The 25,001-nt window shown below is 32.9% G+C and overlaps 3 protein-coding genes and 1 pseudogene across 4 annotated transcripts; all 4 read right to left on the bottom strand.

The window, feature by feature from the left end:
• Window positions 1-250: 250 nt before the first annotated feature.
• Window positions 251-3,196, bottom strand: LOC146533173 (uncharacterized). Its single transcript, XM_085196342.1, has one exon. It carries the CDS (start codon window positions 3,194-3,196, stop codon window positions 251-253), a length of 2,946 nt encoding a protein of 981 aa, XP_085052468.1.
• A 3,366-nt stretch (window positions 3,197-6,562) lies between these two features.
• On the bottom strand, window positions 6,563-13,221 carry LOC146533172 (epithelial serine protease-like). Its single transcript, XM_085196559.1, has 5 exons — window positions 13,013-13,221; window positions 10,553-10,820; window positions 7,240-7,335; window positions 6,870-7,057; window positions 6,563-6,712 (listed from the first exon to the last, which is right to left on the bottom strand). The coding sequence occupies exons 1-5, from the start codon at window positions 13,217-13,219 to the stop codon at window positions 6,599-6,601; spliced, it is 873 nt and encodes a 290-aa protein (XP_085052685.1). The 5' UTR covers window positions 13,220-13,221; the 3' UTR covers window positions 6,563-6,598.
• Window positions 13,222-16,625: 3,404 nt separating this feature from the next.
• LOC146533171 (epithelial serine protease-like) lies at window positions 16,626-18,406 on the bottom strand. The gene is made up of 4 exons (XM_085196341.1): window positions 18,274-18,406; window positions 17,151-17,384; window positions 16,975-17,070; window positions 16,626-16,840 (listed from the first exon to the last, which is right to left on the bottom strand). Exons 1-4 carry the CDS (start codon window positions 18,404-18,406, stop codon window positions 16,626-16,628), a joined length of 678 nt encoding a protein of 225 aa, XP_085052467.1.
• Window positions 18,407-22,093: 3,687 nt separating this feature from the next.
• On the bottom strand, window positions 22,094-24,686 carry LOC146533170 (epithelial serine protease-like; annotated as a pseudogene). The gene is made up of 4 exons (XR_014878665.1): window positions 24,439-24,686; window positions 22,945-23,389; window positions 22,392-22,579; window positions 22,094-22,243 (listed from the first exon to the last, which is right to left on the bottom strand). The product of XR_014878665.1 is annotated as an epithelial serine protease-like (transcript).
• Window positions 24,687-25,001: the final 315 nt, after the last annotated feature.

The raw sequence follows: 25,001 nt of genomic DNA, 5'->3' as shown, positions 1-25,001 counted from the left end.
GAATAAGAACACAGTGCAATCAAAAAAAAAATATCCGAAAAATATATATATATTCACTAATCCATTATACTCGTATATATAATACATGCTACAATATATATATACATACACAAGTTATAAATATATAATTATATATACTACTAAATCGACCATATATACATATACATACATATATAATACATACATAATATATACCCATACATACATATACACATATATATATAATATATACTAGAAACACTGATTAAAGCTATGTCAAATTACTTTCACTTTTGAGCAAATGTTTTTTAAGTTGGGATTTAAATGAATTTAGGGAATGGCTTTTCTGAATAGGATTGGGAAGTTGGTTCCAAAGGGATGCGGCATATACAGTAAAGGATTTTTGAAGGAATTTGGTATTGCTCTTCGGTACGTCCAACATCGGAATGACATACGAACGCCTAGAACGTGAGGGACAGGGAAGCAGATTAAAGCGGGAGCGCAGGTAAACAGGATAATTCATGTAATTCAGGATTTTAAAAAGGAATATAAGGATGTGCATATCACGGCGAAGGCGAATTGGGAGCCAATTAAGCTGAGCTCGAAATTGGGAGACATGGTCATACTTACGCAAGCCGTAAACAAAGCGTATGGCCAGATTTTGAAGACGCTCTAATTTGTTAAGTAGCTCCTCGGTCACATCCAAATAGCAAACATCGGCATAGTCGAGTATTGGAAGCAGAAGACATTGCGCTAGCATAATCTTGGTTTTGTGAGGAAGGAAGTATTGGAGACGCCTAAGAGTATGATAAGAGAAATGCATGCGCTTGCTGATTGAATTAATATGGGGTGCCCAGGTGAGGTTAGAATCCATTATAAGGCCTAAATTTCTAACATTTTCGCAAAAAGGAATTGTAACTCCCGAGTATTGAATCGCAGGGACGAGATACCAGTTGATTTTAGATCTGAGTCGGCTACTACCTATCACAATTGCCTGGGATTTTTTTGGATTGATTAATAAGCCGAAAGAGTCAGCCCAAGTTTGTATAGCAGACAGATCGCTATTTAAACCTTTAATAGCTACAGGCAGATCATTTAAGCTACAGTGACGATAAAGTTGCAAATCATCCGCATACAGATGGAAGGGAGAAGTAATGACTCTAGAGATGTTGTTAATAAAAACAGAGAAAAGAAGTGGGGAAAGAACGCCGCCTTGGGGAACGCCGGCAGTGAGATCAAGCCATGACGACGTGGTATCGTTTGCTTTTATACATTGCCGGCGTCCGAAGAGGTAAGAACGAAACCAGCTAACAGCTTCGAAGGAAACATTGACTGCCCGAAGAGTGCCAAGAAGTATATCGAGGTCAACAGAGTTGAAAGCACTGCTGAAATCCAGCAGAACCATGACAGTGAGTTTGGTATTATCCATGGCACACCGAATATCCTCCGTAATGTTCAGCAGTGCTCCTACAGTGCTGTGAGAAGGACGGAAGCCGGACTGAGAAGGACATAAAAGATTGTTGGATGAGAGGAAAGAGTAAAGTTGGTTGTTGACTAAGGATTCAAGAACTTTAGAAAGAACAGGAAGGATAGATATAGGACGGTAATCAGTGACATTGGAAGCGTTAGAGATTTTGGGAAGTGGGATGACAAAAGCACTCTTCCACTGTGAAGGAAAGACATTGCGAGACAGTGAAAAGTTAAAAATGTGGGTGACCACTGGTGCAATGCTCTCCAACACGGGAAGAATCATCTCAAGACTGAGATTGTCACTTCCGAAGGCTTTAGAGGAAATAGAGTGAATATACTTCTTGACATCATCTTCTGTAACAGCTTTGAAAGAAAAGGAAACTGAGTCACGTGGGTCAATATTAGACAAAAAAGCAAGAGTTTTAGATTTTAACTGGGGATTTATATTAACTGGTGGAGTTGCAAAAAATTTATTGAGAGTCTGAAGATTTACTGAGAGTTGATGAGTATCAATGTTTTTGCCCACACCAAACGACTCCAAGAATCTCCAAACTTGTGCTTGACAAAGATTCTGAATTGTTTTATAGATGTAGCGACGTTTGGCGTCCCTACACAGCCTGTTGCAGATGTTTCTCAACTTCTTATACGCACTTAGGTTTTCTAGCGATGGACATTTTTTGTTTTTAGCCTTGGCCCTATCACGTTTGGCCATAGCGTTCCTAATAACTTGTGTTAACCAGGGGGCAGGCGCATGCTTCATTCGAACCGGTCTTACAGGGGCATAGTTGTTGTAAATATTAATCAGTTCAGTAGTTAATGATTCCACCATAAAGTCAATATTGTTTGAAGACAATATGGGAGACCAGTTGATGTTCCTCAAATCATCCTTTAGGCGTTCAACGTCCATATGCCTAAAATTGCGCTGAAAATGGATTTTACCTTTAACCCTAGGTGGGCGTAGTTTATAGGAAAGATAGATTAGGTCATGGAAGGAAAAAGGAGCGGTCATTTGGCCATAAGAAGTGACGAAAGTGGTGTTAGAGACAGAAATAAGATCAATAACGGAAGGCCTGCAGTTAGGAAAATAATGGGTGGGAGAAGACATAGGTAGGAGGAATAAATTATATGAATCATTTATATCTTTTAATAAGTGAGTCCTTCGATCATTTTTTAACAGGCAGGTATTTAAATCGCCCATACATATGACATGTTCATATTGAGGTCGGAGGTTCTCAAGAATATTGTCCAAAGTGCTAAAGTAATTGATTTGGTCATTCGGGGAGTACAGGACTCCAACAAGAACTTTGGTGTGACGCAATATCAATTCTAAAAAAAGATATTCTAGAGAACCATTAGGATCAGGAGCGGAGCAAGAGACTACACTAGCGGGAATATGGTTACGAAGGTAGATACCAACGCCACCACCTCCTCGTTCAGTGCGATCATGACGGAATAACTGATAACCCGGTAAGGAATAGCAAGAAGACAAAAGGGATGGTTTTAGCCAGGTCTCAGAAATAAGTATACAATCGACTATGCCGGAGTCAAAGGATGTGAGAAGATCGATATAGTGAGCAGGTATACTCTGCGCGTTTATATGCACCAAGGATAGAGAGGAAGGAGTGATGAAAATATTAGACAGCTTGTCAGCAAGTGTATCAGCATCTGAAAAAGACGAGTGACTACTATGAGTACTATCATAGTTATCGCTAGATGAGCTAGAGAAGAATTCATCGTCAATATCCATAATTATATACTATATAAAAATACTATAAATAAAAAAAATACAAAAAATATTATATATATATATATATAAATAAATTAAAATATATATATGAATGTAATATAATTTAAACTATAACGAATGACACAGAAAATCCACGTGCACAAGTTGACTATAAAAAAAAAATTATATACACTAGACATTACATTAGATAAAAGATTATTAAAAAAATAAAACTACAATTTACCAGAGGACTTAAGAAAAATAATACATAAACAATCTGTAATACACAAAGACAATGAACTTTTTAACTACCGATATTATCTGTATGATTTCTAGTCTATAACAAAATGACACATGTCAGATATAATATACGTGATGTAAATTACAAAGTAAAACAAACGAAATTATTAGGAAAACAAAACAGTTTAACATACGTACTACAAAAAAATATTTCGACTAAGAATAAAAAAAATATATACCCTACAATTAGTACAAAAAAAAAAGTGAGAATGATTAACGAATAGATGACTACACAAGTTATCACATATAAGACGACTAATTTAAGGTGGTGTAAACAAACAAGATATGCGGCTAGTTATTGACGGTGGACTTTAGAAGTGGATTTTGGTCTATTAACCTATTAAGTTCATGCACAGAGGAAATCTTGACTCGTGATTTGTTGTTAAGTAATACTACTATCATGCCGTCGGCAGACCAGCATTTTCTAATACCGAAGTGTTTACGGGCCGCTAAGAACACTTCCTGACGCGATTTCGTTAAAAATTCAGTCATAGTAATTTTAGTGCCTTTTAATGATGTTTTTGCATTCCAAACGGTGGAGCGTATCTTTAGACTGGTAAATCTGATAATAACAGGCCTGGCAGAATCTGTCTTAGTACCAAGTTTATGACAAGACTCAATAGAAGTAGACTTAACTTCGGACAACTTCATTTGTCTGGATAGTATTTCTATTGTCTTCTGCAAAATATCCTCATCCTTCTCCTCCTTAATTCCATGGAGCAAAAGCACCTTTCGCCTCGAGTGGGTCTCCAAGCGGTCTATACTACGTATAACCAACTCAACTTGTGACTTTAATAGGCCGAGTGTCTTCCACACAAAAGTCTTAAATGTATGATAATCTGCGGTCAAAGCCTTCAAGGTAAAGGAGTTGTGGCCGCTGAACTAGGCTGAGATAAGTTCTTTTCGAACTCACCCATGCGAGAAGAAAACATGGAGGATAGTTCGTTCATATTTCTTAGTAACTGTTCCACAGGCGTATCCATGATTGAGTCAACTAGTGTAAATTTGTGTTGGAAAGTTAGTTATAGTCAACTTAAGCACCAGTATTTAAAACTTAACACATATATTCAATTATTAATCTAATTTATTAAAAAAGATTTTTAAGAGCAGATAAAAAAGACGTGTATACACTTTTGAGTCTACCCGCGAAAAAAAAAAGATAGATTTTTGTAATATTTTAAATGTATTAAGGCTAATAATAGTATTTTTTGTTAGTTGCAAAAAACTTTTCAAAATGCTTCCATACAATTTTTCGTGTTCCCATTCCCATTCACCACTTTACTTTTTAAAAATTGGTTTGTTACGAATATTTATGGTTTTATTTGATTTCAGATATGTTTCTATTACTTTACTTTATGCATAATATTAAATAGAACTACTTTTATTGATACATTATTTAATAAATAATATATATTAATTAACTAAATTTGTCCCAAAATATTGTCTTTTTGTTACTCAGGGCTAGTAACGTACAATTAAAATATGAACGCAATTATTTTGGATGGTATTTAATATTAGTTTTTATTGTGGCACCATAATTCTAAAAGTCAATGCTGTCGTAGCTACAACCAGTAGTGTTCTCGCAGCAGTTGAGGGGTTCAAATGTTTTATAGGGAATGCTTAAAATTACATCTCAGGGTTATAAACGGCTTTTATTTTGGTAAGTATTCTATAATTTCGTTTTCTTGTTTATGTTATTTGCTTCTTTTTACAAAATCTCAAAAAAGAACTTCATTGCTTGCACATGCAACACGTGGCTTATGAGCAAATATTTAAAAAGGTTAGAATTTCTCAGACTTTATTCTCAATTTTGTTATATTTCGTTACGTAACGAAACTGAGAAAATATGAAGACTAGTTCATAATTACGTTACCATCGGAAGATCGGAAAATAAATTGCTGGCATATGAAAAAAATAATTGGTGACTTTTGATAACGTAAAGTGACCAAAAATAATTTTTTGCTTGTTTGCTTGTTTGCTTGTTTGTCTAATGTGTTTGTGCACGCTTATCTCAGAAACGGCTTAACCGATTTAGTAAAAAACATTTTTTTATTCTTCCTGAAATTAGTTGTGATTTTGTAATTACTATTTATTTCTCTGGAGATAGTGAATTAATAAATATGTAGCTCAAGCGGGTGAGGCTTTTATTTAAAAACAAATACGTTATGTACTAGCGTTCTTAAAGATCTAAACAATATACATGAAGTATTATTAAATACCTATCACTAAGCGTCATGGCTCCTATATCAAATGCTGAAAGACAATAAAGATATAGAGAACGTCTTAAACAGAACAATCTTATGAAATATGAAGATATGCGGAATAAACACTTACAAAGAATTAAACTTAATTCCCGTGATAACGACTCAAATTTTGATATATTTTAAAGTGGATTTAATTTTATCATTAACTTAGTGATCTTTAGAAATATAAGTTTATTACGTTACGAACTAGCATTATTATATTGTTAATATTGTCACTTTGTTATGTTTTCTTCTTACATTTATAATCTGTTAATCCAACGATTGAATCTTTAAAATTTTAATTTGTGTCTCATTAAATAAAAAAAACAATAGTTTTATTCATATAATATTTTTATTTTGTTGTGTATAATGCCTTATGTCATCAGTTTCGTAACAAACATTATCAGTATTGTTACTTATCAGTTACGTTACGAATTCGAAAATGTCCACTTTTCTGATTATGACCCTAATATCTTTATTTATTTCTACGAACTAATTATAATAAAATTACCAAATAATCAGTAAAAGTACCACATATTATTATACAAAAGATTTAATTGAATTCACTTCCGCAGCCAAAATGTACGAGTATATCTAACAAAAGGAACCCTTTATACGTTTAGATGTTGTCTGTGCTTTCTCCACTATCTCGGTAATAAATCTTTGTATAAACACATTATCTCTTTATCATATTTCAAAGAATATGAGCGTTTTAAAAGTGGTAAAGGGCTATTTAGTTATAGTCTGTTTTTTAGTGACAGTTGTTTGTCTCCTTTCACCATTGTCACAATTTATTTATTGTTATGAAATATCAAGTTAAGATAGGTACATTAAAAAAAATATATAATAAAGATATTTTATTCCATAGAGAAATCAATGTTTAAATATATTTCTGAATGAAGCTCAAAAAAGATGTAACTCTAACATACGCAACAGGATAGCCAATTTCGCAACCTCCTTGAACAGGATGGAGTCCGAAAGAAACGATTCCGATCTAAAATTTAAAAAATATAAATATTGTTACTGTAATAATTTGGTACTATAATTAATTTATTATAAAGAAATAAAATGCTATTTAAGTCAAGCTAAAAAATAATTAGTAATATTATTTTCGTCAATTTAAATCTTCTAGTATAAAGAGAAAAACTTACAAGTAAAGGAGAACCATTCCTCTGAACAACGAGTGGACCACCAGAGTCTCCGCCACAAGGACTGGATGACGACACTGAACAAATATTGCTTGGCTGAACCATGAACGGGAAACTTAACCAGCACTCTGCATTGGAAATTACATTCACGTTGGCAAAACTAAGGAACTGATTGGGTGCAACGGGGATATCTGAAATATGAGGCATAGTTTTAATTTGGGTTGAACTTGACACAATATATTTAATGATGACGAATACATTTTGTATTAAATTAAATTAATTATAATTTGTCACATTTTTTTTCATGTAAATTATTTTTTTTTCTACAAAAAGGAATGTGCAATGTGCATATAAAACTGAACATTAAACTTACTTCCAACTCCTCCAAAACCAGACGCAATAGCCGCTTCACCTACAAATAACTCGCTTTCTTGTGATCCACTAGGCAAAAAAGCGGGGCTAATAATATCTGAAATATGTTAATAAATACATTTGAATATTTATATCCAGTTATATTATCCGTATATATTTCTTTATTTTTTTAAACGTACTGGAAAGTGTGACAGGTATTGGTAGACGAACGACGGCGATATCATTGAGAATCCCCTTGAGTGTCCAGTCGGGGTGTACCTCAACATCGCTTGTTAGAATTCTGGTACCACCAGAGAATATAGTTACTGATCCAAGAACAATTGTAAGCGACATTGCAGTGTTTTCGCCATCACTCCAGCAGTGAGCAGCGGTTAGAACGCGAATGTTATTAACTAAGACACCTCCACATACCGCTGTTTGGGATGGAACTCTTATAATTATGCCAGCCTGAAAATATGACAATAAATCATTAAAATTAATGTAATGTATATATATAACCTAGTTTTAAGACAATCCGTTTCCCACTTTTCGCGAAATGCTGGAGACATTGCGTGTTGAGCGGAACACAACGCCGCACTTCGCCTCGACACCGCACCGGGGCGAATTATTGAAAATATACATTTAAATAAATAGGAGGCCAGTCGTGGCCGAGGGGCATAAAGTGTGCTGCAAAAGCGACTGGTTGTGGGTTCGGTCCCCACTCGAGGAAAGGAAATTTACTCAAATATTCACATTCATGAAGGTACAGAAATTATTCTTAAGAGTACTTATAAACTAAAGATTATTTTGTCAGGTAAGTAATTTATCTAAAATTTCATAATTAAATATGAAATAATCATCTACTTATCAATTACCTATTGATATAAATAATTGAGGCCAGTCGTGACGCAGGTGACCAAGGAGTGATATGACACGACAGATTGTGGATTCAATTCCCACGCGAGGATATATAATATTTTAGTTTCCTCGCTGAGCAATGCGGCAAAGCGCGGTGTTAAGTTACTCAACTAAACACGTAATGCCTAAAGAACTTGGCGATAAGTGAGGGTAAACGTGTCCTAATGGGTTTGGAGTATCATAAAAAACAATATTAATAATAATTGAGAATATGAATTGTCTTTTAAAAACTGTCATAATCATATTAATATTAAAATAATAGACTAAGCACTTAAACTTTGACAAATATTCGATATATACTTGAATGTAATATAGTACAACATCGTAAAGTAAAACGTATCAGCTTACCTGGTAAGGGAATTGCCCAAGTATTGCAGGGGCGCCATTAAAAATTCGTGAAAGGGGATTTTTTAAATACTCTTCTTCACGTGCACGAATTCTATTGGCTGCAGGAACACCAATTCTTGTGATGTATCCATAAGCAGGGTTATAATCTGAAATTTCGGCGGCGGCAGCCAATGCCGTGAAACAGAGAAGTACTAATGCTACTTTCATGGTGGCAGCGCTGCAGACTATAACTTGGATCAGGTTTCATATTTCTTTTATACAAAGCATCAGATAGAGAATTGATTGTGATATCAATCACAGAGATTGAGATTTTGTGATTACCGCAAGTCGTCGTTATCCAGCCCGTCATGTAGGTAGTGTCTAGTGATAACGTTATCAACTTCCGATAATTAAATTTTTTAATTTCGTTTTTTGGCCATGGACCTAACCCATACATTCGTTTATATCATGAAATTGTATATCATAAGACGAAAAATATATTGTTTTAATTATATTACGTACTAGCGACCCGCTTGCAGCTTCACCCGCTAGAACTTCACAATTATTTACTTTACTAATTTGAATTACTTTCGCGTTCTTCTAACACTATCAGTTTAAAGACAAAATCTGTACAGTGAAATCTAAACTTAAAAAAAATTATGCTCTAGCAATTTTGTCCAACTAAATAGTTTATACTTTATATTAATCTAGCATTGTCGGGCACGGACAAGTACAGGTACAAACACACATATAGCTACAGACATTAAATGAGACATCTTGTCGTATCAGTATCACGCTTATATTAATGTGATTGTTAATAAATAAATTTACCATGAGTACATTTTTATTACTTTTCGTATTTATTCTGTTAACAGATATTGATGTGAGAATTAATTGGTAACTCTTGTCGCGTCAACTCATTGTAATCAAAAAAATAATTTTAAAGATCTAGCCACTTTCACACTTCGTTTAGATAAAGTTATTTTAAAAAGTTCGTAACAAAATTTCACAAAACCTCTATGATGAGATAGTCGAAATATGTAAACTTCTTTGTCTCCTTTCCTGATTGCAACTATTTATTTATTGCAATAAAATATTATCAAGTTGGAATGGGTATATTAAAAAACATATATTTAATAAAAATATTTTAATTCATAAAAAAGTTCTGTTTAAATATATTTCTGAATGAAGCTCAAAAAAGACGTAACTCTGACATACACAGCAGGATAGCCGATTTCGCAACCTCCTTGGTTAGGATGGAGTCCGAAAGAAACGATTCCGATCTAAAATTTATAAATATTATTACTATAATAATTTGTTACTATTATTATTATTTTTTATAAAGAGAAAATCAAGCTACTAAGTAAAGTTAAGAAATAATTATTAACAATGTTTTACTTAATATAAGTCTTCTAGTAACGAAAAGAACTTACAAGTAAAGGAGCACCATTTCTCTGAACAACGAGTGGACCACCAGAGTCGCCGCCACAAGGACTGGGTGACGATGCTGTACAAATGTTGCTTGGCTGAATCACGAACGGGAAACTTAACCAGCACTGAGAGTTGGAAATTACGTTCACGTTGGCAAAACTAAGGAACTGATTGGGTGCAATACCGACATCTGAAATGTGAGGCATAGTTTTAATTTGGGTTGAAGTTATACAAAATGTTTAATTATGATGAATATAATATAGAATACATTTTCACATATTTTTCCATGTAAAATATTTTTTTCTACAAAAAGCAAATATGCATATTAGGATTTAGTATGTATTTATGTATGTTTATTTATTATTTATTATCATATATATCCCAAAGGTTGTCTGGAATATATCGCTGATTGGCGTTTTGTGCGTCAATATATTATGTCTTATATAATAATTTTTAATAATGTAAGTTAAACTCACTTCCAATTCCTCCAAATCCAGACGCAATAGCCGTTTCACCATCAAATAACTCGCTTACTTGTGATCCACTAGGCAAAACAGCGAGGTTAATAATATCTGAAATATTGAAAAAAAAAGACATTTAAATATACCTACTTATATATACATAATTCGTAATTTTTTCTTTATTTTTGTTAAACGTACTGGATAGTGCGACAGGTGATGCTAGACGGATGACGGCGATGTCGTTGAGAACGCCCAATGGTGACCAGTTGGGGTGTACCTCAACATCACTTGTTTGAATTCTGGTACCACCTGTGAATATAGTTACTGATCCAAGAACAACTGTAAGCGAAATTGCATTAGTGTCGCCATCATTCCAGCAGTGAGCAGCGGTTAGAAGGCGATTGTTCTTTACTAAAACAGCTCCACATACCGCTTGTGCGAATGGAATTGTAATAATTAAGCCAGCCTGAAAATAATTTAAATAAAATATAATTTAAATTTTAAATAAAAACTATACATAAATATATTTTTAAGTAATGCACACACATTACAAAGATTTTGAGTTATATCGTAATATTGGTATGAATATTTAAAATTATTGATGTTTCCTACATACACCACGACAGATTCCGATTCTATTCCCACTCGAGGGAATGAATTATTATTTATTAATATTTTTATTTTTTCGCTTTGGCACATAAGCAAAAGCAAATGAGGAACGAAGTGTCGTAACACTAGGTTCCCTCTGCCTACGCTGTTGTGAGCGGGATACAGTATGAAAAACACTCTTATAAATAATCCTATCCTATATCTTATAAAACAAAGTCGCTTTTCGTGTCTGTCTGAACTTTCTAACTCTTCTTCTAAACCACCCAACGGATTTTGATGCAGTTTTCATCATTATGTCGAGTATTTCTCAGGGAAGGTTTATATATAGTTTATTATTTGTACATTCTTATGTAAGTTAACATAAATACGATAAATGTGTATAAAGTCCTACCCGTTGAGACACTTTCGCGCATGCGCTGCTTTAATGGTAAGTACTACATGAAAATAATGTACTGGAGTATTGTTCCTCTTAACAAGATCTATAAAAAAGTCCGCGACAGCATATTACGAATATGCTGTCGCGGACTGTCTTTTAAGGATAACGTGTAGTGGTCATATTTCTGTCTAAAAATTGTAATTTCAATATATTTTTTATTGTGAGGGAAATTTTTCATAATGGTATTAATCTTTATCTTTAAAATACTTTATTAATTTTCTACGTTAAACGAAGATAAAATTTGCTTTTTACACTATTTTGAAATTGCGAATAGTTTTGCAGAAAAACGCATTTAATTGTTGACACATCTCGCCGTTGACACCTCAGCTGTATCGAGTCCTGTTTTACTTATCCCTTACTCTCAGCATATAATTAGTATATTAGTTACGTTGGCCATTTAATGTAGATCAAAACTGTCTTTTACTGTTTTTCATTTTAATAAGTACTTTAGAAGTTGTTACAATATCAAAAAATCCTTGCGAAACGGCTTATACAAGCGCGTCCGCCGCGCCCGCCTGCCTTGCACGCATCGGTGGTTCAGTGGTAGAATGCTCGCCTGCCACGCGGGCGGCCCGGCTTGGATTCCCGGCCGATGCATTCTATTTAATTTTCCTCACAGGCAGCCACTTCTTGCTTGCTTTTCATCAGGGACAGAATACCCTCTTCAGCATTAACCACAAGCTCGAAAAAACAACCCGCCTGCCTCTATAGCAACGAATATTTAGATGCGTTTGCACGTATTGGATAATTGGAGTTGAATGTATTATTTCAGCGCGATATATTTGGTTACATATTTTTTATAGTAGTTATTAGTAGGTAGGCTTTTATTTTTAATTTCTTCCGTTTAAAAATAGTCATTTAACTATCTAAAAATAGTCATTTAAATATATTTTAATAAATACTTGAAAAGATTAGTAGCACAAATTTAAAATTACGGTGGTAACGAAGTTTCATAGAAACTTTCAACCCCAAAAATAACCCGTTAAAAGTCGAATATTGCAAATTCCCGTCTTAGCGAGCACCTACGCTTCCTAGAAATAACTCCTAAGCAAAATTTGCGATTCCTAGCACATGTAGTTTCTGAGATTTCGTGATGAGTGAGTGATCTTTCGATTTTATATATATAGATAATATTATTATAAATAACTAGTGGACCGTCGCGGCTTCGCCTGCTTGAATCATGCGAATATTTATTAAATATATTTATGAAATAATTTTCAGTTTAGGGGTAAATTATAATAGACCTTGAAACACGTGTTCAATGATATTTTTTAAGAGTCTGAATTTCAAATTTTATAAAAATCGGTTAACGCTAGGCTAAATCGGCTTAACTTAACTCAACTTCACGCTTTATCAGCGTTGCGGCTGTGCGTGCGTCTTACCTCAGTCAGTGAGATCATGTCCTTTTATATATATAGATTCCCGACTGCGTGTGACTCTAAGTGTAACACGACAGATTGTGGGTTTAATTCCCACAACTAAACACGCAATGCCTAAAAAACTTGGCGGTATGTGACAAGGTGTCCTAATGGGTTTTAAGTATCAAAAAAATAAGTATCAAAGTAATAATTGGGAATGTGTAAAATATCGTAAAGTAGAATTTATCAGCTCACCTGGTAAGGGAATTGTCCAAGTATTGCAGGGGCGCCATTAAAAATTCGTGAAAGGGGATTTTTCAAATATTCTTCTTCACGTGCACGAATTCTGTTAGCTGCAGGAACACCAATTCTTCTGAGGTATCCATAAGCAGGGTTATAATCTGAAATTTCGGCGGCGGCAGCCAACGCCGTGAAAGAGAGAAGTACTAATGCTAGTTTCATGATGTTAGTGCCACAGACTATAACTTTGATCAGGATTCACTTTACTTTTATACAAAGCAAGGAGATAGAGACTTGATTATGATATCAATAACAGGGATTGAGATTTTGTGATTACCGCAAGTCGTCATTATCCAGCCCATCATGTAGGTAGTCTAGTGATAACGGTATCAACTTCCGTTAATTAAATTTTAAAATTTTGTTTCTTGGTCATATACCTAACCCATTTATTATAATACTAGTGGGCCCGGACGCGGCTACGCCCGCTTGAACTATACGATTATTTATTAAATATATTTATGAAATTATTTTCGGCTTTCAATAGAATTTGTAAGAAAATATAAGCCTAAATATTGAAAATAAGTTTAAAAAGAATAATAAGTGGAGATTTATTATTAGAAAAAATATCTGAGTAACCGAAAAGAACAAACAAAAGAAGTAAAAGTAACTAAAGGAAATTCCTAATATTAGAAAAAGTACCTAAAGTTTGCCGAGCGCGCGTACTAAACATTTTTCTATATTAAATAATTAATAATTTTTGCGAACAATATTAAATAAAATCCCAAATGATTAAAATTTCAATATTTTAAGTGTATAACATCGGTATAGATAACCGAACTGAGATAAATTAATTATAAGCAGCAAATAATTACATAAAAATTAACAGTAATTCGAAAATATATAAAAATTTACAAAACCATCAAAGTCATCTGCCCGTTTGCGTCGGTCATACTATAGGTACCACTCGTAGGCTAGGTCATTTGGAATCTGTAATATCTCCTTAATTATTTATTAGAACGTATAATTTCAATCTAGATAAAATGCTAAAAGTTACTATTATAATATTTACTTTCATAAGGATGAATGTCAAAATGTCGCGGTGACGGTCGCGTAGCGACGGTTGTTATTAACATGGCAGAATAAATTGCATGTCAAATTAGAAAGTCTTTCAATATATTAGTATATATGTGTAATGTAATATTATATAGTCTATAGCACTTCTGAAGAATGCAGCTTTCATACAAAACAAAAACAAAGTAAATCGGACCAGTAGATCCAGAGATCTTAGCGTTCAAACAAACAAACAAACTCTTCCGCTTTATTATATTAGTATAGATTTACAGTTTTTATAGATTGGGCATTTGCTAAAATAATTTTCTGTATGTTCTTAACAAAGTGAATATTAACATCGAAAATACGTTTTTTACATTTACCTATTTCATAGCCGATTATATTTAAGTAAAAACCCCAATTAATCTTTGAGATAAAATACTTATATATTTTCCAACTCAATTACCTAATCCAAACCTTTAATTATAATTTTTCAGACGTATTTTAATATTTATCAATACCTAATAAAATATGATATATTTAGATGATATATTTTTTAGTTATTTAGTAATAATGTGACAAGCTAGCGGTACAGTAGTGTCTATCATATTCAAATTCAAATTTTTGAAGAGTATTTATCCATTGATTTTGCTGCATTTTAAATGAAATTTGCCGCGGAACCAAAAACTATAAGGCACTACGGCACAAAGATAGAACTTATAGTACAGATAAAAGAAAACATCCAAAAAGTAACAATTTATAGGTATTTCATAATATAAAATACAGTCGAATTGATAACCTCCTTTTCTTACAAAAGTCGGCTAAAAATCATTACAAACTTATATTTGTAGGTTTTATATTAATCGACTTCTGTAAGAAAAGGAAGTTATCAATTCGACTATATTTCTTTTTGTTTTTTTTTTATGTTTGTTACCTCCGAACTTAAGAACAGAAAAACTTAAGATTTTGATGTTTTTTTTATTTGAAAGCTAGTGCTTCCCGTGTAGTTCCATATTTTTTTGGTCCATTTCTGACAATGGTATTTATAAGAAAATCACATAAGGATTAAATTTGGTTTGTGTGCCACAAATGGACGAATAACTCGATATCACGCTAACTGATTCCGATGATATTTTTTATTTGAAAGAAGACACTTCAAGGATAGTTTAGTGAAAGTTTGATTGGGTTCTGATTATGGGATCCGGTTGGCAATGACATCTGTGAGAAAACCACGTAAGTCTTAAATTTGCATTAGGCATGTGTGCCACAAATGGACGAATAACTCAATATCACGCCAACCGATTTCCATTATATTTTTTTATTTGAAAGGATACACTTCAAGGATAGTTTGATAAAAGTTTGGTTAGGTTCCAATTTTTGGTAAATATTTAATTATACTGTAAGGAAAAACATTGTGAAAATTGATGTCAGATTGAGATTCCCCATTGTTGCATTTCTTTTTAGTTAACTTAAAAAAAAAAGAAGGTTCACGTAAGACAACCACTACCATTCGTTGACCACCACCACCACCACTCGATTACCATTATTTGAAGTCGGTGCCAAGTAAAACAAACAGGCTTAGTAATTTGATATTCTAGAAAGGTTGTTGTAGCATTAGCTTGACACCGACTTCAAAATTATAAAATCTTTGTAAAATTATGTTTTACTTTTTAGTTCGTTGTTTGAAGTCGGTTTTTGTTTTTGTTAAAAAATATTTTTTTCATACAAAATTAATGTATATGCCCACAAACTTAAGTTTGCCAAGTTTTATAAATTGTTCTTCCCGTGTCAATTTATCTGTTCCATTCGTTGACTTCGTTATTATATTTTCTTTGTTAACGCTAATAGAGCTATTAATAATAATAAACCATTTTGTCCTCAATAATAATATCAAATTATTCTGTTATCAGTTCTATCATTACATATTACGATAATAGACCTGTAATATAAAAACAATATTATTTACTATATGGTTCTTGGATGGACATATGTATTTTTTACTTTGAATTTGAAACTTCTTCGTATCACCAGGGTCACCTAGTATTATTTCACTTCATTCTCTACACTCAGCCTATTTTTAAGACACTAGGCTTAACTGAATGCCTAATTCTATCAAGATAGAATGTTTTTTCACAATTCAAAGGTCGCTTTTAAAGTATGCAACGACAATTATTATTTTACTTAGTCACTCCTACACATTTAGACAGCTTCTTTGTCTCCTATCCTCATTGCAACTATTTATTTATGGCAATCTAATATCAAGTTGGAATGGGTATATTAAAAAACGTATATATAAAAAAAATATTTTATTTCATAAAAAAAACTGTTTAAATATATCTCTTAATGAAGCTCAAAAAAGACATAACTCTAACATACGCAACAGGATAGCCGATTTCGCAACCGCCTTCGTTAGGATGGAGTACGAAAGAAACGATTCCGATCTAAAATTAAAATTTATAAATATTGTTAAATTTTCAATTGTTGCAATAATTTGTTACTATTGTTAATTTATTGTACAGAAAAAAGCTACTAAGTAAAGTTAAGAAATAATTATTAATATTATTTTAATTGATTTAAATCAACTTGTATAAATAAAAGAACTAAGAAGTAAAGGAGAACCGCTCCTCTGAACAGCGAGTGGACCACCAGAGTCTCCGCCACAAGGACTGGATGACGACACTGAACAAATATTGCTTGGCTGAACCATGAACGGGAAACTTAACCAGCACTCTGCATTGGAAATTACATTCACGTTGGCAAAACTAAGGAATTGATTGGGTGCAACGGGGATATCTGAAATATGAGGCATATTTTTAATTTGAGTTGAACTTGACACAATATATTTAACAATGACGAATACATTTTATATTAAATTTATTTTTTCTATAAAAAAGGAATGTGCATATACAACTGAAAATTAAACTTACTTCCAACTCCTCCAAAACCTGATGCAATAGCCGTTTCACCTACAAATAACTCGCTTACTTGTGATCGACTAGGCAAAACAGCGAGGTTCATAATTTCTGAAATATGTTAATAAATACATTTAAATATATACCCAGTTATATTATCCGTTTATTTTTTTTTATTTTTTAAAACGTACTGAAAAGTGTGACGGGTGAAGGTAGACGAACGACGGCGATATCATTGAGTATATCCAGAGGTGTCCAGTCGGGGTGTACCTCAACATCGCTTGTCTGAATTCTGGTACCACCTGTGAATATAGTTACTGATCTAAGAACAACTGTAAGCGAAATTGCATGGTCTTTGCCATCACTCCAGCAGTGTGCAGCGGTTAGAAGGCGATTATTCTTAACTAAGACAGCTCCACATACCGCTGTTTCAAAGGGAACTGTTATAATTATGCCAGCCTGAAAATATAGCAATAGATAATTAAAATTAAAGTAAATTATCTATAATATATAACCTAGCGTTAAGTGGCGGAACACAACGCCGCATTTTGCTTCGATACCGGGGCGAAGAAATGGAAATATTCATTTAAAAAAATATTTTATTCAAACAGAGATATTTCATGCTGTGTGGCGGATGTCAACGCCATGTTTGAAAGATAAACGTCGTAAGCCGTAGTGAACTTAGTATAGCACTTCCAATCTGCGCCACGGACTGATCCGAACCTTCTGGTCCAGATTTTTTATGTTTTATTTTTAACTAGTGATCCGCTCGCGGCTTCGCCAGCTTCGAGATCTACCCATTATTTCTCGTAAAAAGTAAATGACAAAAATTATATACTATCGCGAGTATCGTGCCGCTACTATTCTGTAGACCTTTTCAAAGTGTACAGTATCAGATAAATCTTTGAAATGTAAGCGATAAATTTAATTACTCACTATATCACATTAGAAACCTCAAAAATAAAAGAATTTCTCTACTATGTAATGGACGTTATTATATGTATATACTCGTACCTTCCTACCTTCCTCTTAAATCACTCCATCTTTTAAAAAAACTACATTAAAATCCGTTGCAGAGTAATTACAATCGTGAAAAATAAACTTAAAAAATGTTTTGTTTGATATAAATGGTAATATTGGATGTTAAAATTAGTTCTATTAAATTAACACAAAAAAAGTGGCGTTGTGTTCGAAGTGGAGTTGAATAATACATTTTGCCTCCTGAATTCGTTACCTAGTAAGGGAATTGTCCAAGTATTGCAGGGGCGCCATTGAAAATTCGTGAAAAGGGATTTTTCAAATATTCTTCTTCACGTGCACGAATTCTGTTGGCTGCAGGAACACCAATTCTCCATATATCCAGGTATCCATAAGCAGGGTTATAATCTGAAATTTCGGCGGCGGCAGCCAATGCCGTGACAGACAGAAGTACTAATGCTACTTTCATGGTGGCAGCGCTGCAGACTATAACTTTGAACAGGATTCACATTTCCTTTATACAAAGCATCAGATAGAAAATTGATTATGATATCAATCACAGAAATTGAGATTTTATGATTATCGCAACTCATCGTAATTAAGCCCATTATATTTTGTTTTGTTTTCTATTTTGTTTCTTGGTCATAAACCTAACCCATTTATCATAACATTCTATATCATAAGACGAAAAATATATTGCTTTAATTATACAAAACTATTTATTTAGTAATTTCAATTACTTTTGTATTCTAACATCATCAGCTTAAAAACAAAATTTGTAATCGAAAACTAAAATTTCAACCAATTCTATAAAACAATTACCCATTTTAATTAAATAAGAAAATTGTTCGAACCAAATAGTTTGCGTATAGTAATTTAGCGTTGTTATTGTGAACTAATTTTACTGAAACAAATATTATTTAGGTTATGCCATTCCTGAGATGTACACAAACACGAAGATAAACAGACAAACTGACGAACAAGTAAAAATTTTAAAAATCATCGTTCCATACATTGGGTTCCACTACACTGGTAAATGTCCCCAATAATAGATTTTGTCAAATGTCTTTCTGACAGCGATCGATTACAGTTTTATACACGTACACATACTTGGAGCTGGTAATAATAAATACATTTTTAAAACGATATAAACTATTGAGAAATGAAGAAAGGATGAATTGCAAGGTCAATGTAAATAGTAAGATAGAAGAAGTGATATATTTGGGAAGTATGTTTAGTAGAGAGGGAAGATACGAAATGGATATGGAAAAGCGTATTGCTACTGGTAACAGTGTTAACGACGCCTTGGCTGCATTGATGAGACGGTGAAACATCAGCACAGCTATAAGTTTGGCCATACACAATGTAGTTACCACCTTAGCAAAACGTTGTTATTACAGAAGAAGAATGAAAGAAAGATGAATGATGTGGAGGATGTCACAGTGAAAATTGTGTCAAGAAAAACATCAGCTGGCTTGGGCACGTCGTACAAATGAGTGAAGAAAGAATGGCAAAAAAGATTTATGATGGAAAAGTGAACGGTAAGAGAGGTAGGGAGAGACCTTGGTTGATCTTCGAAAACACAGTATCAAAGATACTGGAGGAAAGTAACGTAAAAAGCATGAGGACCCCCGGGAATGAATGTATGAAAAGTGGTGTGGACGAGGCGAAAAAGCTATGCAGATACCGTAGCGTTTGGCGCTCCGTTGTCTCTGACTACCCCGCTAGGGAAAAAAATAATATTACTTTTTAGATTATTCTTGTGTTTAAATTTACAGTTTTCCATAGATGGGGCGTTTGCTGTATATTCTTAACAAAGTTAATATTAACATACAAAATAAATTTTTACATTTACCTATTTCATAGCCGATTATATTTGGGTAAAAACCCCAATTAATCTTTGTGATAAAATACTTACATATTTTCAAATCCAATTACCTAACCCAAATCTTTAATTAAAATTTTTGAGAAGTATTTTAATATTTATAGATACCTGATAAAGTGAGGGGGGGAAATGGGGTATTATTAAATATATTTTTTAGTTACTTAGTAATAATGTGACAAGCTAGCGGCACAGAAGTGTCTATCATATGTTTTTAATCATATTTATTAAAAGATAAGGTATAGCGCGCACTAGTGATTTTTGTCACCGTGACTGTTGCGTGACTGTCACCGTGTACATTACACTAAATGAAGGTGCGCGCATTTGGATACGTGACAATTTGGTGACTTTTTGTCCGCGGAGGCCGGCAACACGCCCGTGACGCAACTGTCACCGCGTCCATAGATTTGTATGCCCGTGCGCGCATTAGCAACTAAATGTCACCTCGCCCTTGCGGTTTCCATATTAGTCGTCTTCCGCATAAACATGAAACAGCAGCGTGTTGCATTGCAGCACCGAATTTTTATTTCAAGAATGGCGTCAAGTTCATCACCAAGGCAAAACGTGTGTTTTTATGAAGATGAAATAGACAATGACAATACAGATTGACGAAATTGAGTTGAGGCCATTGCTCTAAGACAAATGAAAAGTTGAAAGCCAACATTTTCTACATTTGCTTTTTTTTCTATTTCTTAATATAAGTGCACAGACAACCATCTCTTCGAGATCCATTTTATCAATTGTAAAAAATTTCGTCACTCATCGCAAGTGCGCGCAGTGGAGAAAAGTATGATGACATGTGAGTGACAAAAAATTTATTGTCACCGTGACAAAAGTTACCAGTGCGCGCTAAGCCTAAGAGTATTTATCCATTGATTTTGCTGCATTTTATATGAAATTTGCCACGGAACCAAAAACTATAAGGCACTTTGGCACAAAGACAGAATTTATAATACAGATAAAAGAAACCATCCGAAAACTAACAATTTATAGGCATTTCACAATAAAAAATACAGTCGAATTGATAGCTTCCTTTTCTTACAGAACTCTGTTAAAAATCGTTACAAACTTATATTTGTAATTCATTAACCGACTTCTGTAAGAAAAGGAGGTTATCAATTCAGCTGTATTTTTTTTTTTGTTTTTTGACTGCGTGAACCGATTTTAATGTTTTTTTTTATTTGAAAGGATAGTTTGGTGAAATTCGTTCAGGTAATCCGGTTGGCAATGGCATCTGTGAGAAAACCACATAAGTCTTAAATTTGCATTAGGTATGTGTGCTACAAATGTACGAATAACTCAATATCACGCCAGTCGATTCCGATGATATTTTTTTATTTGAAGGGATTATATTGATATTTTTTTACTTCCAGTATAGTTTAGTGAAAATTTAATTTTTGGTAAAAATTTAATTATACTGTAATAGTTACAAGGATATAAACATTGTAAAAATTGATGTCAGATTGAGATTCCACATCGTTGCATTTCTTTTTAACCAACTTCAAAAAAAAGGATGTTCACGTAGGACAACCACTACCATTCGTTGACCACCACCACCACCACTCGATTACCATTATTTGAAGTCGATGCCAAGTAAAACAAACAGGCTTAGTAATTTGATATTCTAGAAAGGTTGTTGTAGCATTAGCTTGACACCGACTTCAAAATTATAAAATCTTTGTAAAATTATGTTTCACTTTTTTGTTCGTTGTTTGAAGTCAGTTTTTTTTTTGTTAATAATTATTTTTTTCATACAACATACATTAATGTATATGCCCACAAACTTAAATTTGCCAAGTTATATAAATTGTTCTTCCCGTGTCAATTTATCTGTTCCATTCGTTGACTTCGTTATTATATTTTCTTTGTTAACCCTAATAGACCATTTTGTCCTCAATAATAATATCAAATTATTCTGTTATCAGTTCTATCATTACATATTAAGATAATAGAACTGTAATATAAAAACAATATTATTTACTATATGGTTCTTGTATGGACATAATATATGTATTTTTTACTTTGAATTTGAAACTTCTCCCTATCACCAGGGGTAGACATATCACCTAGTGTTATGTCACTTATTTTTATTATTTTACTTAGTTTAGATATGATATTAATAACATTTCACAAAACCTCTATGATGAGATAGTCGAAAAATGTCAACTTCTTTGTCTCCTTTCCTGATTGCAAGTATTTATTTATGGCAATGAAATATCAAGTTGGGTATAATATCAATATCAAGTAGGATTGGGTATAAAAATAATATATATATTAGATATAAATATTTTATTTCATAAAAAAATCTGTTTAAAGATATCTCTCAATGAAGCTCAAAAAAGACGTAACTCTGACATACACAGCAGGATAGCCGATTTCGCAACCTCCTTGGCGAGGATGGAGTCCGAAAGAAACGATTCCGATCTAAAATTTATAAATGTTATTACTATAATAATTTGTTACTATTGTTAATTTTTTATAAAGAGAAAATCAAGCTACTAAGTAAAGTTAAGAAATAATTATTAACAATGTTTTACTTAATATAAGTCTTCTAGTAACGAAAAGAACTTACAAGTAAAGGAGCACCATTTCTCTGAACAACGAGTGGACCACCAGAGTCGCCGCCACAAGGACTGGGTGACGATGCTGTACAAATGTTGCTTGGCTGAATCACGAACGGGAAACTTAACCAGCACTGAGAGTTGGAAATTACGTTCACGTTGGCAAAACTAAGGAACTGATTGGGTGCAATACCGACATCTGAAATGTGAGGCATAGTTTTAATTTGGGTTGAAGTTATACAAAATGTTTAATTATGATGAATATATTTTGTATGAAATATAAATTATACATTCTTACAAAAAGAAAATATGCATATAAAACAATAGGTATACTTATGTATTAGGATTTTTAGTATGTTATTTATGTATATTTATTATTTACTATCAAATATATCTCAAAGGTTGTCTGTAATATATCGATGATTGGTGATAAGACCGCCTTTTCTGGGTCAATTATTTATATACTTTAATTATATGTATATATAAACACGCATAAAAGGCGGTAAAGTTAATAAATGAACAATGTCTTATATAATAATTTTTAATAATGTAAATTAAACTCACTTCCAATTCCTCCAAAACCAGATGCAATAGCTGTTTCACCATCAAATAACTCACTTACTTGTGATCCACTAGGCAAAACAACGGGGCTAATAATATCTGAAATATTGAAAAAAAGACATTTAAATATACCTACTTATATATACATAATTTGTAATTTTTCTTTATTTTTTTTAAACGTACTGGAAAATGCAACAGGATTTATACGAATCATGGCGATATCGTTAAGAATGCCCAATGGTGTCCAGTTGGGGTGTACCTCAACATCGCTTGTTTGAATTCTGGTACCACCTGTGAATAAAGTTACTGATCCAAGAACAACTGTAAGCGAAAGTGCATCAGTTTCGCCATCATTCCAGCAGTGAGCAGCAGTTAGAAGGCGATTGTTCTTTACTAAGATAGCTCCACATACCGCTTGTTGGGATGGAATTGTAATAATTAAGCCAGCCTGAAAATAATTTAAATAAAATATAATTTAAATTTTAAATAAAAACTATACATAAATATATTTATAAGTAATGCACATATTCACACATTACAAAGATTTTGAATTATATCGTAATATTGGTAAAAACATTTAAAATTATTGATATTTCTTATATACACCACGACAGATTCCGATTCCATTCCCACTCGGAAGGACTCGAATTATTATTAATATATATTTATTTTATTATTATTAATATATATAATATATATTTTTATTTTTTCGCTTTGGCACAAAAGCAAAAGCAAATGAGGAACGGAGTGTCGTAACACTAGGTTCCCTCTGCCTACCCTCCTGTGTGCGGGATACAGCATGAAACTGATTATTAAATAAAACAATTATTAAAAATATAAACATTTACATTCATATAAATAATTTATATATAAATAAAGAAAATATTATACCCAGTCCAGTAAGTAATTTAACAAAAATTTCATAATTAAATATGAAATAATCGTCTATTTATCAATAATCTTATAATCTAATAATATTATTATAAGTAAGTAGTGGACCGTGGCGGCTTCGCCCGCTTGAATCTTGTGAATATTTATTAAATATATTTATGAAATAATTTTCAGTTTAGGAGGTAAATTCTAATAGATCGTGTAACAGGTGTTCAATGAATTTTTTTTAAGACTGAATTTCAAATTTTATAAAAATCGGTGGCTTAACTTAACTTAACTTCACGCTCTATCCCTGCGGGATAGTTAGATAGAACGGAGCGCCAAACGCTACGCTATTATCAACAGTTACGGCTGTGCGTGCACCTTACCTCAGTCAGTGGGAACATATCCTTTTATATATATAGATCTATATATATATATATATATATATATATACGACCGACCGATTGTGGGTTCAATTCCCACAACTAAACACGTAATGCCTAAAGAACTTGGCGGTAAGTGGGGTACTAGGTGTCCTAATGGGTTTGAAGTATCAAAAAAATAATAATATAAGTAATAATTGAGAATGTGTAAAATATCGTAAAGTAGGATTTATTAGCTTACCTGGTAAGGGAATTGTCCAAGTATTGCAGGGGCGCCATTAAAAATTCGTGACAGGGGATTTTTCAAATATTCTTCTTCACGTGCACGAATTCTGTCGGCTGCAGGAACACCAATTCTTCTGAGGTATCCATAAGCAGGGTTATAGTCTGAAATTTCGGCGGCGGCAGCCAACGCCGTGAAAGAGAGAAGTACTAATGCTAGTTTCATGGTGTCAGCGAAGCAGACTATAACTTGGATCAGGTTTCATATTTCTTTTATACAAAGCATCAGATAGAGAATTGATTGTGATATCATTCACAGAGATTGAGATTTTGTAATTACCGCAAGTCACCATTATCCAGTTAATTATGTAAATAGTGACTAGTGATAACGTTATCAAGTTCCTTGATTACGTTATTTAATTATTTAATAATGTAATTTAATTTAATTTAATTATATAATATACTAGCGGACGCGCGCAGCTTCGCTTGCTTATTTACGGGTGAATTCTAATAAACCATGAAACATGTGTTTAATAAAATATTTTTAAGAGGATAAATTTCAAATTTTATAAAAATTAGTGG

Source organism: Heliconius melpomene, chromosome 13 (assembly GCF_056956725.1).
Source record: "Heliconius melpomene rosina isolate 202511_hmr_F chromosome 13, ASM5695672v1, whole genome shotgun sequence".
Classification (NCBI taxonomy): Eukaryota; Metazoa; Arthropoda; class Insecta; order Lepidoptera; family Nymphalidae; genus Heliconius; species Heliconius melpomene.
The sequence above is the reverse complement of the archived record's forward strand: the minus strand, read 5'-3'. Positions and strand labels throughout refer to the sequence as shown.